At 50.7% G+C, this 17,375-nt stretch overlaps 5 protein-coding genes and 1 non-coding gene across 6 annotated transcripts; 3 read left to right on the forward strand and 3 right to left on the reverse strand.

Annotated features, from left to right (window-relative positions):
• The first annotated feature begins 458 nt into the window (after nucleotides 1-458).
• Nucleotides 459-546, forward strand: BCR38DRAFT_t26. Its single transcript has one exon. It is a non-coding gene; the product is annotated as a tRNA-His (tRNA).
• A 420-nt stretch (nucleotides 547-966) lies between these two features.
• Nucleotides 967-2,585, reverse strand: BCR38DRAFT_493696 (major facilitator superfamily transporter; the record flags this gene model as incomplete). Its single annotated transcript, XM_040864709.1, has 2 exons — nucleotides 967-1,731; nucleotides 1,872-2,585. 2 exons carry the CDS (start codon nucleotides 2,583-2,585, stop codon nucleotides 1,012-1,014), a joined length of 1,434 nt encoding a protein of 477 aa, XP_040721500.1. The 3' UTR covers nucleotides 967-1,011.
• Nucleotides 2,586-3,535: 950 nt separating this feature from the next.
• On the reverse strand, nucleotides 3,536-6,833 carry BCR38DRAFT_480384 (uncharacterized protein; the record flags this gene model as incomplete). The annotated part of the gene is made up of 4 exons (XM_040863269.1): nucleotides 3,536-5,013; nucleotides 5,151-5,905; nucleotides 6,069-6,343; nucleotides 6,405-6,833. The coding sequence occupies 4 exons, from the start codon at nucleotides 6,831-6,833 to the stop codon at nucleotides 3,536-3,538; spliced, it is 2,937 nt and encodes a 978-aa protein (XP_040721501.1).
• Nucleotides 6,834-7,682: 849 nt separating this feature from the next.
• Nucleotides 7,683-7,970, forward strand: BCR38DRAFT_480385 (uncharacterized protein; the record flags this gene model as incomplete). The annotated part of the gene is made up of 2 exons (XM_040863270.1): nucleotides 7,683-7,770; nucleotides 7,837-7,970. 2 exons carry the CDS (start codon nucleotides 7,683-7,685, stop codon nucleotides 7,968-7,970), a joined length of 222 nt encoding a protein of 73 aa, XP_040721502.1.
• On the forward strand, nucleotides 7,873-8,950 carry BCR38DRAFT_22989 (Fructosamine/Ketosamine-3-kinase). The gene is made up of 4 exons (XM_040854309.1): nucleotides 7,873-7,955; nucleotides 8,021-8,589; nucleotides 8,658-8,784; nucleotides 8,852-8,950. Exons 2-4 carry the CDS (start codon nucleotides 8,091-8,093, stop codon nucleotides 8,910-8,912), a joined length of 687 nt encoding a protein of 228 aa, XP_040721503.1. The 5' UTR covers nucleotides 7,873-7,955; nucleotides 8,021-8,090; the 3' UTR covers nucleotides 8,913-8,950.
• A 4,245-nt stretch (nucleotides 8,951-13,195) lies between these two features.
• On the reverse strand, nucleotides 13,196-15,825 carry BCR38DRAFT_418351 (uncharacterized protein). Its single transcript, XM_040859220.1, has one exon. It carries the CDS (start codon nucleotides 15,452-15,454, stop codon nucleotides 13,598-13,600), a length of 1,857 nt encoding a protein of 618 aa, XP_040721504.1. The 5' UTR covers nucleotides 15,455-15,825; the 3' UTR covers nucleotides 13,196-13,597.
• Between the last annotated feature and the right edge of the window lie 1,550 nt (nucleotides 15,826-17,375).

Genomic DNA, 17,375 nt, shown 5'->3' on the forward strand with positions numbered 1-17,375 from the left:
GTCTACCATGGTGTTTCCGTTTTCTAATGTCAACTTACAATAGTTTTTGTTTTATTATAGGTGCATAACGAGGGGGAGGGGGCGGCACGGGCCTCAGCGAGGAGTCCTATGCTTAAGAAAAAGCGGTGGATGCATTATTTATCTCGAGAACATACAAGACTCGAACCCCCTTTTCTGAGCACACCGCAGGAAAAGGAATAAGAGCTCATCACAATACAATATCGTTTCAAGGGACTTTGAAAGCTTTAACCTATCACATAACAAACATAGGAATATCCGGCTAGCTGATTTCTAAACTGTTTCTGTGGAATTATGAATGAAACACTTGGATGGTCTAATGCCCCTATTATCTATGAACTTACGATAACGATCGGAGGCCTAAAATCTATTCACTTCTAGATTACTATTTCTTCGTATATATATACATATTTATTACGCATTGACTATCAGTGAGAGTAGATGGTGTAGTATAGTGGTCAGTACAACACGTTGTGGTTTCGGCATAACGAGTCCGTGTAGACCCCGGTTCGATTCCGGGCACCGTCACACTTTTTTAAAGCCCGCTGGCTTAGTAGTCCTAAGCTTGGCTTTTGCATAAGTCGCTGTACCACAGAGTGATGTCTGGCTCGGCGACGAGCACAGTCGGTTGGAATCCGGCGGCGGTTTATAGGGACCACGCATGCCCACTGCGAAGTGATGGGGAAGAATTTAGTAGAGTTGGGCTTCCTACTAAAAATCAATAGCCCTACACCGACATTGAACTTGACCTACGTGTTAATTTCAGCAGAAAACTGATAGTGCGAGGGTAAAACAATGGTTACGGAGGATACAAATTTGCAGTACAAGGACCGGGTAGTTTAGCCCGCTATACCTCGGATCTTTGGACCTGCTGTCTTCATAAGCCGTAGGATTCCATGGGACGGTATAATACACCACATTCAATATATATATGTATATAAAGCGTGTAGCGTAATTACGTCATTATTACTGGTCTATGCATAACCTCTGCATCTATTCATCTTGATTTACTTTCCGTCTATTCCTCCATGTTCTCCCCCATCGGTTTAGTGCTAGAACCGCCAGAATACATGTCGCAGCATCGAAGATGCCTAGCAGGGTAAAGACCCAGCCATAACCCAGCGCGCCCACGAGCGGGTCCAGCACAGCCACCAGTATACCCGCCAGCGTACACCTCATAATGTTCTTGGACGCGGCCGCCGTGGCTGTTCTGCCGGGGAATATGTCGACGATCAACGCGCCGTATATCTGGTGCAGAGTGGCACTCTTGCACCCGATACAGGCCTGGAATACAAGTGGAACGGCCGGGTGCGTCCGCACCTCGATGACCCAACCGTAGCCGATGACGATGCACAGAGAGACAAGGATGATAACAATAGAACCGCGGGTTCGGGCCTGTTCTATGGGAAAACGCTCCACGTCGTCTCCGTGGACGTGATCGATGGGAAGCCCTGCCTCTCGGGCCACGTGCTTGTAGTTCCAGTCCATAAGCTTCCCCGAGACGAAGCCAGCGGCTATGACGCCCGCCCCGCCGGCCAGGAAGCAGAGCCCGACCTCGAAGGGATTAAAGCCGTATTGGAGGCCGAAGATAGGCGCCAGGGAGGTCTGAACGCAGAACCAAAGCGCCGGGGGGGCCCGGAAAGCCAGAGCACGAGAAATGCGTCGGCGTACAAGACAATGCGGAGCGACGGCAGCGGGTTGGGAAGGATGGCACTCCCGCACCCCGTCTTTCCGACATTCATCTCTGATTCGAGTTCCGAATCCGTTGTCGTCGACATATCCCCTTTTCCTGTCGTTTTGCCGATTTGATTCCGCATATACTCACGGACAGACGCCACCTTCCTGTTCTCGACCAGAAGAGTCCACCATGTCCTCCATATGCCCCTGGCGGGGACGGCGCCATTGCCTACGATGGACCGCTTCGTCTCCGACATGATCCACCCGATCATCAATGTAGCCGACGACCCAAAGATCAGTAGCGCGCGGAAGCACCACCTTGGATCTCCAGTCGCCACCACGATGCCCCCTCCGACAACGGGCCCGATGCAGGGGCCCAAATTTACAGTCATCAGCATGGGCGCCAGGTAGGCACCCCTCTCCGAGGGAGCGACAACATCAGCGACGCTCGCGTAAGCTAGTGATACAACGGCCGAGCTGCCAACACTCTGAAGGGCGCGCAGAAGAAGCAGGGCCGGGTAGTTGCGGTCCACGATGGACAGCCCCAGCGAGGCGAGGGTGAAAACGGTGAAGGTGCAGAGATAAACGGGACGGCGGCCCCATGTGTCAGATAGGGGCGACCAGAAGGACGGCGTCACGCCCTGAAACACGATAAACAGCGTAATGGTAAGATTGATAGCTTGCGTCGATACAGCATATCTCTCGACCAGAACGTCGATTAGGGGGAAGTAGATGTTAGCTGACAGTGACGAGGCCAGCGCCAAGTAGCCCAGGACACAGACGAAGAGGCGGCGTTCTTGCGGGGTCCAGACCGTGTAGCGGGACTGAGCAAGCGGCTGAGTATTATTTCTGGGATCCGACGGCACTAAGGCCTCGTTTCCGCCGGCCATGGTGTTTCAAAATTGGGAGTCCGTCCGGACTGACCAGACATACTTGCGTATTCTTGGATAAGTGTCAGTAAATCTTCCGGAAGCAACAGTTACTTTATTAAACAACCCTTTTAATGAAAAGAATTGAGACGCCGCAATCTAATGGGAGCTCTCTTGGCGCGGTGAAGGGAATGCAAAGAAGGCAGTCGCTCCTCCTAATCGTACTTCGGGCGACACTCCCAAACACACAGATTGCATAGTATTAATGTATGCTTGTCATAACACGCCATGCCCTATCTAATACCAGCTAGATGAATACATACTGTGTGTTGGCACACGGCACACCCCTCGCTTACCAGCAAACAGCCGGAGGATAGCATTACGCGACTCTGAAACGAATCCATGAAGACTTTTCTGAACCGGGGTAGTAGTGCCACCAACTGTCCAGAATATTGTGAAAGTTAGGTCAACTTACCTAGATAGTGGCATCGTATTTTCGATGCTATTCCTTAGGAATCGGCTAGAAACGTAGCAAATTCTTGTAAGTAGTCGCGTCAAGGCTCCCGTGGAAATTCAAATGAATCCACCACCATATCACCATATGTTGCAAGACATGCGGGTTTGGTTTCGAGTATACCTTGGCTTCCTTTCCACAAGACCGACCCCTCGGGGCTAGTATGACATAGGTGAACGAACGCCAGGGCGATATACGCCTGTCCCTGGCGACGACCCTTGACTTAAAGCTTGCCGCAATGCAAGGTTCGCTCCGCGCTGGCCGCTTCCCTTCCTGGGATTGAAATTGCCCCCGCCCTCTAACACTTCGAGGCCCCTCTTGATGGCTGCCGGCTCGGACTGTTTCGCGAAAAGAATCTCCCCAGCCTGGCCGACGCTCATGATAGACTTGTTGACAACACTGATCCAGTCGCTTGGAATAAAGAAGTGTCGAACCACCGAGTCTTCCGACGAGACCTCTAATCGACCGAAGCGATCCAGCGGTCGGTCGTGTAGACTACCATCCTCGCACCGAAGGCACCTATGATGATCTCCACGCCGGACGAAAGGCCGTTGATCTCCTTCTCTGGTGCCATCGGCATAGTGGAATCTCCAAGCTGATTACAGTCCCAGAGCTGGATGATCATTGTGTTAGGTGTGTCGTTGGGTGATGCTTCTTTGCATATCGTGGCGAAAATGCGCGGATGTTGTAGTGAGATGACCCGATCTATGGTGCCGGCGAAGGGCGCCTGTACGGAGCGCAGCTGCTCCAGTGTCTCCCATTTGTAGACATTGAAGCCCTCGGTCGTGGCCTGAATCAGGTACTCGGTTTTGCTCGTAATAGTGAGCCACTGGTCACCACGGGACCTATCGATTTGAGCGTGGAAGACTTCTGTTGATACCAGAAGTCTTCCATGTCGTCCCGAGACAAGGATTTGCCTGAGCAAGCCCTGGACATCAGCCCGGACGTTGACGAGCGGCTCTCCGATTTCCCAAGTGGAAGTTCGCCGCGGAGCATTGCGCTGAAGTATTTTGCGAGCTGTGACCCGCCCTGATAGATCACCGCAGGCGAGGAACATGGTGTTTTCGTCCAGGCAGAGGAGTGCTATGGAACACCCAGGGGTTTGGACAAAGAGCTGCTGGCTTTCCATCTCGCCCGCCGTTTCATACACGTGGACAGAGCCGTCGTCCTTGGCGCAAAAAACGGCGGAAGAAGCCCTGCAGGAGGCGACAGCGGTGATTTTGACTATTTCTCGGATTAGGTGCGACACTTCAAGAGGACCGGTGGAAATCGAAATTGTGTCGCTGTTTTCTTCGTCCAGGTCGTCTTGACGAAGCAGTATTGTCGGTTCCCACACCCGACACTGATCCCCACGAATCTCGATGAAACGGCGACTATCCGCTGTGAATGCGAGCCCCTTGGGTATTATTGCGGTGTCAAAATGAACCCGGTACAAGGAACGCAGGGTTTCAAACTCAAAGAGTGTCAGGTTTCCACGAGAGTCAACGCCAGCCAGTGTCCGGCCGTCACAGGAAGGCGCCAGTAGCATGGTGTTCACAGTCGGAGCAGTCGCCACCGGCCTTCCGTCCTGCGTATCGTACACCACAAGGTCTCCATGTGTGTACGTCGCTGCCAGACGGTTGGTGTCTATCGCATTGCTGAAGGTCACGGCGCGAACGGTTGATGAGCTCCCCGGCATCTTGAGTGACCCATATATTTTTGACCGAATGTCTTGCTCGTAAACATCGTGGATTCCTTCTTCGAGATAGTCCCATAGGACCATGTCTTCCCCGCTATATATCACAGCCATCAGGTGAGTCTCGGAACCCAGTGCTGCCATGGTCGGCGTTCTGAACTGGAATGATTCTTCCAAGTCAGCGGTCCAATTCACTGGTTCATCGTGCAACAACTGCTCCGACTCCATGTCCCACGCAAATAGTTGGTTCTGCCTCGTTGCTATCCGCAATATCGCGTCGTCTTCCCCAAACGCCATGGCCAGACAGAGCGACGGTATTGAGAAGCTCATGACCTCCTGGCCCTGGTGAGTGGACCATATACGAACCATTTTCGCCCCAGCCGAGGCAGGTACTTACCACTAGCCGCGAAGGCAAGCCTCCAAATCGGTTCTTTGTGCTTTAAATCATGAATTTCCTGGAATATGGAGTCATCGTACACCATAATGGTGCCAGTCATCATGCTCACGGCGAAAAAGCCCGTACCAGCCGCAACCGCATTGGGCCTAGTACCCCTGGCGTATGTGATGGTTGTCAAACAATCGTCCCACCCCCGAGCCGAAAGGCCTTGGACATTGATTCCTCGATAGGGATTGGAAAACTGTTGTCGAATGGCAGAGTCCTTGGGGCAGAAAGGGGGGATCAAGTGGTGAATGGATTGCGGTGAACTTCTCAGACAGCCGGAAAATTTAGTCACCAAATGGATTAAGTCATCTCCCCATTTCTCCAGCAGAGCGAGGTGTTGCTGCTGCCCAAACCCAATTGGAGGCGAGTGCCGCGCCCGCCGGCTCAGCAACGCGTTTATGGTCTTGCCTGCCTGGTAGACTGTATGTAGGTCGCCATTAATCGCATTGAACTCGATCCAGCGAAGGACGCTGGTGCCTCCAAGGAATTTAGCTAGCTCGACGAAAATATCGTCTTCCTTGGAGAGTACTAGGTTCAGGTGTCGAAACAAGAAGGTCGATGCGTAGCCTACAAATGGCCTCGGTTGAGGAGAGCTGTGGGTCGATTTGACATCAGAATCGGACCCGAATCTCCTAGGTTTCGATGCATTCCCTTCGTTCTTCATGAGATAACGTAGACACACCAGGGCTAACCGCCGGTGGCCCTCGGCTCTAGAAACCGTGAAGGCAGATTCTAGGTTCCGTTTGGTTAGGAACTCTCTTGCAGTCGAGTGGACCAGTTGCACCTTGCCGTGAGTATCAACGTACACAAGGTTTCCGCAGCATTTCGACTCCAAGGTTCATTGGTCTCGTCTCATAGAAAGACATGATTTACAGGTTGGAGCAGATTCTCGGAAATTCTTCATTGATGGATTGAAGCATCCCGGACTGGGGTAGCAGATCGTTGACGAATGGCCGCGCCCCAGGAACTAAAGCCACCAGGCGAGAGAGCGTTTGTGCAAGTGCCGAGCCTTGATGAGGAGTAGCTAAGAATAGGAGGGAGCAGACTCGCTCCACCACTGGCAAGAACTCGGCTGCTTGGTGACCGAAAATATAGGCCCGCTTGACAACGAGTCCACCCATGCTGTGGGCGATGAAGACTAAACGTGGCTACATGGTACATGACGTGAGCACGTCATGTTTACAAGGATTAGCCGGACTACAGACGTACCTTTTCCTCGTGATTCATCACTGGCGAGTCTTTGACTGCAGCGAGCAAAGACCGGGCAAAGTCATGAACGTTGAGAATCGACTCGCGACTTAGTGCAGAAGGATACCCAAATGTATGTATCCGTACGTCCTGGAAGGCATCGTCTTTCGGGAGCCATTCCCGGGGCCAGAAGTGCGACGGCAGGCTGTCTTTGCTCCATGTGCTGTGGGAACCTCCATTCAGGCCATGCACAAAAACCAGGTCGGCAACCACCGGCCGGTCAGTTTCAGGCCGGTCAGTTTCAGGCTGGTAAAGCGTCGTGAGCCCCAAAGGCCCCTTGGAACTATCTTTGCGGTGTTCATTGCCACCAAGTCGGCGAGTGAGGATTCGACTGAAGTAGGACTTGGTGGAGGACGAGTTGGTACGAGCCAGCCCGTCTGGCGGCTCCATCCTGGGGTCCTGGGGCGCGCCCATCAACTTGACTTGCGGCAGCGGGTGCGTAAAACCATGAGCTTTCGCGATTTGAATTTTCCATGCAATCAAGTGCAGGATGAGGTTCGCACACGTTGTGCGGACGTCTTGATGGAGTCACTGCGATGATGGGGAGAAGGGTTGAGATAAGCCTTTCCCAGTCGGGACCCGGCTTCCAGCTGGTGCGGGCTAGAGGCTTCACTCGGGTTTTCTCTTTCTTACGACTTCTGGTTCTGAGGCCTTCAGTAACCAGCACGAAAAACATCCCGAGGCTCTCTTTTGCATGTTGGGGGAAAGAGGGGGCTGGCAGGTCGCCGCTGCCAATATGGACAAGTGGGCCGGGTCGAAGCACAATATGAGCACGTAGCAGACGTTACAAGAATGTCGTGTATCTGCATCAAATGCGTTTATTAATTCATAACTGATAACATGTGAAGCAAAGTATCGCCCATGTTTCATGTTTTGACAACCCCGCCCCTTACGGTCACTTCTAAGCCAATCCTTTGACCGGGTTGTTCAGTAAATTTCAATAAAAAGCAAATGATCAGCGCTCAAAGTGGCTAATTGCATGGAATGAGCCTCTGTCTTCAACCCTGTCTTCTTCTCCGGCGAGATGGACTCCCAACCCGACTTCCAGGTGACTGACACTCACACCAAGCGGTGTGTCAACAGACGGGGTAATAAGAGTGCCGCCCGAGAGGCCATTGATATGGCTGGGTTTGTCTCTCTGGGGGGATTTTCCTTTTTTCGTTTTTGTTCTTCATATTCCCCGAAAGTGTCTCTAGTTGTATACAATTAAGGTATCTCTAAGACGTAGCTACCGTCACAATGTCGTTACAGGCGGCGGACAAATGGAACAGGGAGACTCCAGTCCCATTGCAGGTCATTCAATACGTTGACCAAGGCGTTCGGGAAAGTGAGAACCTGCGTCATCCGTCGGTGTGGAAGGACTTCTCACATTGCTGACCTTCATGATACACAGAGTTGCCTGCTGGTACAGAAGTCCTTGGTATCTCTCGCAGTGGTGCTTCGTACTGGGCTAGGACTGCCAAGATCGATGCAACAAATGAGGCTGGAGAAGAGACACCCTTTTTCATAAAGGTAATGATCGTATGAGAGTGGTGGCGTAAATCCTCCCACCCCAAGTACTCATAAAAGATCAATAGGTGCACCAATTCGAACACGGGAAGAATATGGTATCGTCAGAATTCAACTCGATGAAGACCCTTCAGTGTCATGCCCGAGATGGTGGCAGAGCCAATCGCATGGGGTATCTACCAAGAGGAGCCCAATACCTACTTCTTTTTGTGCCGCTTCTACGAGATGTCCGAGGGCATTCCAGACGTATCCGACTTCCCGGCCCTCGTGGCAGAAATGCATAAGAGGGGCGCGGCGACGTCGGGCAGATTTGGCTTCCCACACATCACCTACAGCGGTCGAAATCCGCAGTATTTCCCTCTTAGCAAGACATGGGAGAAATGCTTCTCGAAAGGCTTAAGCGGGTTATTTGATATCGAGGAAGAGACACACGGTCCTGAAGAGGAAATGAGGGCGCTTCGGGAGGGCCTCATGACCAAAGTCATCCCGTGCTTACTACGCCCTATGGAATCAGAAGGCAGGAATTTGACCCCAAGGCTCGTACACGGAGATCTCTGGGATGGGAACGCTTCTGTTGACGTAACTACCGGCTGTCCCATGATATTCGACGGCGTGCTCCTCTACGCCCATAATGAATGTAAGAGATCCAAGAGAAAGAAGACGGCGTCAGGTCTGAACATAGATGTTCTAATCACAAACGAACAGACGATCTAGCGCCCTGGTGGGCACCGCGGCACAAAATGACAGACAAGTATATCGCCGAATACTTGAAACACTTCCCCGTGACGGAGCCTGCCGAGGATTTCAGAGATAGGGGTATTTTATATCGCTTGTAAGTCGGCACAGCGTGGCCAGTGAGTCCCTTTTCGTGCTTACGAAAGCTAACGTTTCTCCCATAGGAGATTTGATCTCCACGCATCGTCCCTCTACCCGGAGACTCTTAGGCGAAGGGGTTTGTAAGTCTGATGTCACCCCCGGCGTCATTAATTGTGCCTGTCCAGATAGTAATATTTTTATATTTCAGTGTTGTACAAGCAATGAAGGAGCTCCTCTCCAAGTATTCACTTGGATACGAAGGTTATTTGCGAGAGAAAGGCGGCGGTGATGCAAACTCCCTGACCTGAAGTCCATGTATTGATAGACACTACTGGCACTTGAGTATTCAAACTTACCATTCCTCTCTCACACCTTCTCCAAAGCAAGTCTTCAGTCCAGCTTACAAAACTACTTGCTCAGATCCCCCTAGCTTGACCCAAGAAAGCAGCAAAGAGCCTAGCATATCTTGAAGGTGATTTTTATGTCAGTTGCATAGAGAATCATCGTATATCTGTTTTGCTAGAGCTGTCCGGCCTTATGTATTGTCCCGACTGAATACACAAGTCTACATCTCCCGAATTACGCGCTGTAGTAATAGAAAGTCGTGGTGCGTCCGTGAATATCCCTGTAGTAAAGCCGATTCTTAAAGAGGAAACACACAATCCAAGAACTTGGTTGCCGAAGTAAATAATCCCGAATAAATTACTTTGGCGTAGGTAAAATTTATGTACTTTCTGAAAAATTAAACTATTCATATAGGCTTCGCCCTGGATAACAACGAAGCCCCACTATCCCATTGCCTAGGACAATATATGTAACATCGAGTGCTGATATGTAGCGCCGACATAGATTTCCATGCCATCGAATTAAGATTGATCAGAGGGAGCGAGTTCCTCTAGCTTATGTAGCTTATTAACACACATATCGCCCCTCACAAGAAATATCTCAGAGCGCATGTTGCTTACGACGTGGAAAATACATGCCGACATCGAAAGCGGCTTCTGGTAACGCTTACTCTCTCTGGCTAGGCAACTTGGACATTGGTTATCTAGGTAGGCAGGCAATGCGGCTGTTAAATCAAGCTTATTTGACCCGCGACTGCGCCTGGGTTCGCTACAAGTAGGCTTGTGCACCCGCACTCGGATACCGTTTCTTCCATAGAGGTGCGCAGCCTTTGGAGCCTTCTCGTGCTATGTAGAAATGCATTTCCGTCTCTCTTCTCTTGGTAATTTCCTTTGGTTGATATACTGGAAGTGCTTTATTCTCTCTTTGTGCTACGAGTGTGGGATTGAGCTCCACAGGTATGCCCTAGGCCGAAAGCAATGCTTTTGCTAGTGTAGCTAGTGGGTCAGACCCTCCTTCCTTCCTTCCGTCTGCTCAAGCATCCTTACAGAGCCTCAGAACACTGACCTACGGAGTAGTACAACGCATAGAGCAGACACAGCGGGTAATACGACATCTGTTCAGAGTCATCAACAAATAACTGGTTCCCTCAACTAGTAGCTTTTATTCGACGATATGTTCGATTTGGTCTTTCGCTTATCGAATTCAGTTAATTGCTTCATATTCACTGTCTACCTTCTATACTAAATGTCACCATATCTGATTCAATCCGTGTTTGATGGGTCGTATACTCCAGTTTTTCCGGAGGCCAATTCTATTTATTCCTAATGTAGTGTCTTGGGTCTGGGATATGGCTGCATAGTCTTCCTCTCCAGCTGCCAACGCTTGTTTGACCGGGGCTCGTGGACTTGGAGCCACTTGGGCGAAGTAGAGCCTCCGATGACGCCGGACGTTGGGCATGAATCAATGCCGCCTCTCCTTGGTAAATCGAACCCTGTCTTTGGGAGTCAAAATGATCAGGTTCGCCTTCTTCAGGTTCTCCTTTATCGGCCCAAGGAGTTAGAATCATCCAATTGTGACCAAATAGAGCTACACTTTCCACAAACCTCAAAGATCGTTCCAGCGAAGTGTCCAACGGCTTCTTCCATATCCGGTGGCTAAGGTTGTGCGGATTGGTAAGTACGTTGAGCGAGGTGCGCTTCCCAGTGAGCGCTTGCCTCGCTTCCTCGAACTCTTTTTCGTCGCAAAATAAAAGATCCTCGACGCATGGGTCAGATTAGCTTCTTGAGGAATGTCAGTAGGAGGTGGAGCAGGGCGGTGGCTCCGTCCAGTAGTGCGGCCTCCCTCTTCTAAACATCATACAAGACGAGGCACGGAGAAGATATCTCCATCAACATCCAATTAAAGTCATCGCCGTAGTATATCTGCTCTGGCTTGTCCTTTTTCTCCACAGGATTCTCCATACAGTCTGCCAGCGCTGATATTGATATTGTCGACTGCAGAATACGTGTTCGAGTCAGGAAAACCAGACCAGTCGATTCATGTTTGCTCGAGATTTCCCTGTCCTACGTCAACAAAAGTGCTAGTTTCTGGGCGCTCAATGGAATTTATGTGACCGAATCCAAGGCGGACGATGCAAATACCGTGAAAGCCCTGGCTGGCATTGTCACTCGCTGTTCTGCGTAAAAAGGATGTCTCCCTGCTTCGCTGTAAACCAAGTGCCAAAGCACCCGCGTACCGACCGTTTTCACTATGGTCAGCATTGCTGGGTATCCCTTGAAAAGCGTAGTTGAGCAGATACAACCTAGTCCTTTTCCATAAACCGATATTCCCATGGTTTCAACAGAGACTTTTAGCCCTAGCTCATGGTGTGGTCGCCGTGGTATAGGATAGCCCTAGAAGATCACTAGGGTTCAAAATAGATTTTGCCAGCAATTAACCGCAGTGTTATCCTGATCTTTACTTTCAAGTGTCATAATGTGATAACTAATCTTGCAGACTAGATGTTGCGATGCCTCTTCTCGAATGATTCCGTGGCTTTCGCTACCAGTTGACCTAGATGTTACGGTAAACGGGACACAATAAGTTACTTCCCGGCTCCGCGTAGTCGAGCAAAGGCTGTGGCCATCCAAGCCAGCTGTTCCCCAGAGACGTCTCGACATCCGAGAAAGGTACACCAGACTTTCACAAAAAGAAAAAAAAAGAAAAAAAGAAAACAAAAGCGGAATTTGCCAACTTTGTAAGACGCTACAGCCTCCGTTTTGTCTTCAACGTGAAATTTAGCTACAAAAAGAAGCCAGCTTGCGTACATGTCAGAGGATCGGGCTTACCAGATTGGGAAGGGCCAGGCTCATGTTTCAGGGCTTGCTGAATAACATGCAGGACGTAGTCGCCAGTGCCGCCCCATGATTGGGCTTACATACTGCCTGAAAGCTGTTGCTCGGACGGACTGTAATTGCTTCGAGGAATTGCCCTGGGCTGCTTGAATATTCCTGATCAACGCGAAATGCGGCAAAATTCCAGTCGAGGTTAAAATCAATGACCACTGCTTAGGAGATCTTTCAGTGGAAATTCTTTACGCCGTTAACAATTTCGAGGATCCATGGTTTACTGTTTTCTTCGCATCAAAGGTGCACGAGGTGTCTATTTTACCTTCTGAGGTGATGGTAAAGAATAACCACGTGAAGGCCGCTATGCTTTGGAGAAATTCTCGATAAAGTGGCATGCCGTCTAGCTCAACATCTTGTGGACTTGGAGTATGATTGTGTGTCCTTGAATTTTCCCTTAAGTCCATTTTCTCTTGGGTGGTGAGCTCGTTGACGGCTAATGGTATAGAGTGAATTACATGTTTGCATAATCTTGACACTCGGTCGCGAGTTTCTGAATGGCATGATTTGCCCCAGGCTCAACCCAACTCTAAAATCCGCTCTCTGGAGCAAGATGAATCCAGTGCAAAGAAGCACGCCGGTGTTTCTGCGCTCGGGTGGTAAAGCAAAATAGATAGCAGTATGACCGCACAAGTGAAAGCTATGGCGCGGGGAAGACTAGCCATGGCCACCTCTTGAGGGATACTTATCTGGCTAGCCTTGGTACAAATGGCTGTCTAATTGAACGTCCAGATTCTGTTCAGGGGCGTCGATTGGTTTTGATATAGGATGCTGCCACTTTGGGCACCTATTCCCATTCGCTCGCTCATATTCAATTGGAACTGAGTATACATATTGCTTTCCATTGTTGAGGACCGGTGACGCTTCCGGTTACCGACGACCCGCTCGCACATGACCATGGGTCGAGATGCGGCAGGGTGATGCGAACAACCTGTGGTTTCTGTCACACGTTGATAGAATGCTCGCTGAGCCAGTCCTGTCTGTCTATTTCGTACCGCACGGTTCTTTGCTGCCTACGTTGACTTAAGACTAACACAATACCCTCCCCCCACCGGCCGAGACGTATTCTTAAGTCCGCGTCCGAGTCCGCGTCCACATCCGCATCAATATCCGATCGAGTCTTACGACCGAGCCGACCTTAGTCTCTAGCACTTATACCTAGGACTAGTCACCACGCCATGATTATCAAACTGGACTCCATAATCTGTTGTTCCTGTGCACTCATTTGCAATATATCTGCTTTGCTATGCTGCTATGTACAGGTAGGTTTGCGGAAACCCGCAAAACGAACTCTTCTGCTCCCAGAGAAAACTTCACAAAAATCTCAACTACCTTTCCCGATGCAACGCCCCTTTGATGCCATTTCCCTTGGGGCCGTCTATACCCTGTAAATCCAGCCAGCTTGCGCAAAACGCCATTGTCTATCTACGTGTGTTCTGGAGCACCCAATCTCTACAGAAGCCAACGCTTCGTTGGGGACAGCAGCAAAACCCTTCGATACCACAGGACGAAAAGATCAAAGCAAGAGCAATCGCAATACCAAAGTGATTGGTCTGCGTCAGTGGAACAGACACACCCCATCCCAGGGCAGTACGAGACCTACCAAGTCTCAGCAATGTACTGACCGACTTGCTTCTTCAGGTCCCAGAAGTTGGTCGCTGCCTCCCTCGATAAGTTTCCTTTCTTCATCGCAACGTCGACGAGTGCCTCTTCAACACCCTCCCCCATGCCCTTGGAGCTACCGCAGACGAAGATGCGCCCGTCCACCGAATTGATGACATACCAGACCAGGTCGGATTGGTTTATAACCTCCTCCTGGACGTATTTACCTTCGCCCCGGCGACTCTCTACGATACGCTTTACATCACTCTCGTGCACACCCCATTCGCCGCTGTAGATCTCATCGACGAGAGAGTCGCGGATGCCTTGTAGCACCCACACCTTGTTTGCGCAGTTCGCGTTCTTGAGTCGTCGCTGAACGAAGCCACGGAATGGGGCGATGCCGACACCAGCACCAATAAGGAGCATCGGACCATCGGACACGAACTGCTTGGCCAGTGGGTTGGCCATGAGCCCCTTGAACATGGGAATGTGGATGACGGGGTTGGCGATTCCAGATAGCTGGAGCTCCGTGTACTTTCGGGACTGCCGCTCAAAGAATCCAGATCCAACGCCCGTGCGGTAGCCTTTCCTCCAGTCAGAGGTGTCATGTACGGTAACTGCGATCTCAATGAGGCGGTGCTGTTTTCCGTCACGAATCTCGAAGTTCTCATGAGGGTCATTTGACAGGGAGTAGAATCGGGGCATCAGGGGCTGCAGGACAGAGAGTAACAGATCCATGGGAGGTTTTGCCGAAGGGAAGGCATTGAGAATTTGCGACAGAGATATATGGGGTCCTGTGCGGAAGTCACAGAATACACCTTGTCCCTCGCCAGCGCAAAGGAACATGAGCAGTTTCTTCTCGTTTGCGTCAGTCGCATGCTCGGCGAGGATCCTGAGAAGCGGCTTCGTTGGGGGGTATGACTGGATATCAGAACACCAGGTAAGGAGGTCCCTGCGGGTGGTGACAAGCTCGCGGGCTTGATCCTCACCCCACACAGTAGGCCACCGGCCACGTGTGGTTCGAAGTAGCACAGGCTTATCACGTAAAAATCGCGGAACCAGGAGTAGATCGAGAATTTCATCAACAGCCTTGGAGTCATTCGGTGCGGAGACGCCTATTGCGCCGCCCACCTTGAAGTCCATTCCCGTCTCGGTAGGGTAGTCGGTGACATCAAGGTCGAAGTGGTATGTACGTTTCTCTGCACCCGGTCTGGTCAATTCCCTAGTATTGTGGACCTTAGCCGGGAAGACATGGTAAGGTGGGTGTGGCTGGACAAAAGAAGGGGGTTGAATCGAGGTGTCGAGGTCTTCTAGACTCAGATTCTGCAGCTTCTTTTCGATTGTAGCAGGGCTGTTGGCAGTGCCGTTGGTTTCGCTGCTCACGGAAATGGCAGAGTCCGTAGGCGATGACGGCATGTTATTGGAGGTGCGTCGAATAGGGGTGAAGAAGGCGGTTTGTTCCGGTAAATCTGTAATGTTGGTGAGGGTCGACGGTATTTCATCGAGTCTCAGACCAAGGGATTTATAGGCATCGTTATCGGGAAATGGGATGCGTTCAAAGCCTTGCCCCTCCTTCTTCCTCTTCGCCAAATTCATGCAACAGCCGCCACCACAGCACCTGCTGATCAATTCCGTAGTAGATTCACCAGTGATGCGTTGAACATCCGCTGCGCTCTGGGCAATGAGTCTTGTAGACGCACGGCGCCGGCGCGGGAGCTCAGGTTGTTGTAATTCATCCTGGTCTACAGAGTCCTCCGAATAGGTCAGCGATGGTGCGATGGAAGGCGTACGAGGCGAGCATGGCGTGCAGTCGCGAGTCGCCTCCACCAACATTTGGTCGATGCGTGCAGACATCGTGTTTCAGGTCTTCTTTGTGTGGTGCAGCAACGGGGTAAAGAAAAGGTCAACGGAGTTGTACGTGTTGTTATCGTTAAGCCCTCATCACAATGGGACGCGAGAAAGAGTGAGTGTATATTAAAAACGCCAGCAGGTGTGGCTTCTTAATTGGACGATTGTGGGAGCGACCGTGTTTCGGAGAAACAATGATAGTCGACAGAGGTCTACAATGGGGGTTGTGGTCGAGCAGACGAAGGACGCTGACGACAAGGTTGATGATGAAGGATATATAACAACGAAGTCAGCTTAAATTGCCAGCGGCTCTGTCTCTGGTCGTCTTCTTTGGCTTGGGGAAGGCAAGGAAAAGATGTAGAGGTGTGGAAGAAGGCTTGATCAGATAATAAGCTAGTTTCGCTGAGCGATCAAGCGATGATATGATGACCATGCATTTCGGTTGGTTCCACTAGCCCCCACCTATCAGATGGGCATGCAGACGATCTCTAGGGCCAGACCCACATTGAGAAATATCCCCGTCGATTACCTCAGTGCCAAACGACAAATTTCGCGTTCAACAAGGCTAACAAGACCCTTACAGCAGTTCAGAACCGATTCAATACACCTACCTCTAGTCTCCGATTCTCGCCGAGCCACAGAGTTAGGTGTCCTGCCCCTCAATGTGGAATCTTAAATCGGACCTCGAGTGATTAATATCAGTGACAAATATGCTTGAATCTCCTTTTCTCCTCCGCCTCGCTAGAAAAAGAATCCATTAGGGCCTATCCCGGCAGCAGGCCACAACTCTATCAATTTTTATTATTCATGGCTTCATACCTGCACATACTACGTATGCATTGCAGTCTGCAGCTTTCGTCCAGGTGGACGTTTACCACTGGAGGGATCATTATTACATCAACCTAGGCGAAGCTCATCATTATGGGACAGAATCTCATCAGTTGGCCAGAGCCGGACCGCAACTCCACCTTCCACATTCGAAACATCCACCCAAGAATGCCGAAATGGTGTGCTGTCAACACCACTGCCGATATGCGGCCAAGCAATCGAACTTTGTGGAAAGATAGAAACACTATGTACTAGTTTGGTCGTTATCGTGGGATCCTCGGTTCCCAGCGTCTGTCGGTTGCCGTTGAATGAACCTCGACGGGACCTCGGGGGTTCGAGTTCGAGTTCGAGTTCGTCAGGATTTCCGGAAGACGCCCGCGGAAGCCAGAGACCATCGTTTGCGCTCACTCTAATTTGCAATTATCCAAGACGCAACACGCGCCGAGGTCGTTGCGAATCGGCGATTCGCCACTGTTTGAGGCAAAGTCACGGGGACGAAAACCCGAAGTGGACTTCTTGGGTCATGCAGCATGACTGTGTTTGCTGTCATTGAACCCCGGAAACATGTGCCTTTCCTCCTTTTCCGGTACTGTGATCCGCCGCCGGCCACGGAACAGTTCCCCGCTAGAGGGAAAGCTAACCCAGGATTAAACTTGCTTCCATTCCTTCTTTCAATGCTTCCAGCACCGGGGCCGTACATCATAGCTGGGGTAGAAAACGACAGGGAAATATGACGACTCCGAGATTTTTTTCTTACCGCAGCCGCTTGGTCGGGATTGTCATTCGGATCTTGTGTCATTTCCCATAATTTCTTCCCCCTGTATCCCACAATACAGACTCCCAACGTCTCCATCTAGGTGCAGCTTGAAACTGTCATGTGTTCAGCATATACCCGTAGTGTTTTTGGTGTATTAACCATCCCCAAATTCCCACATGCAAATTGTATTTCCTCCTTCCCCTTTTCCCTAAGCAGTCTGCAACTGTCCGCGCCGTCTCCATGTCGCGCAATCCCGCTGTACCTCTAGTCTAATCAATCAATCAATATATCTAATCAATCACCCCGCTCAATAAAATATCTCTGCATCTGATAATCTTGATG

This window comes from Pseudomassariella vexata (genome assembly GCF_002105095.1).
Source record: "Pseudomassariella vexata strain CBS 129021 chromosome Unknown BCR38scaffold_1, whole genome shotgun sequence".
NCBI classification, from domain to species: Eukaryota; Fungi; Ascomycota; class Sordariomycetes; order Amphisphaeriales; family Pseudomassariaceae; genus Pseudomassariella; species Pseudomassariella vexata.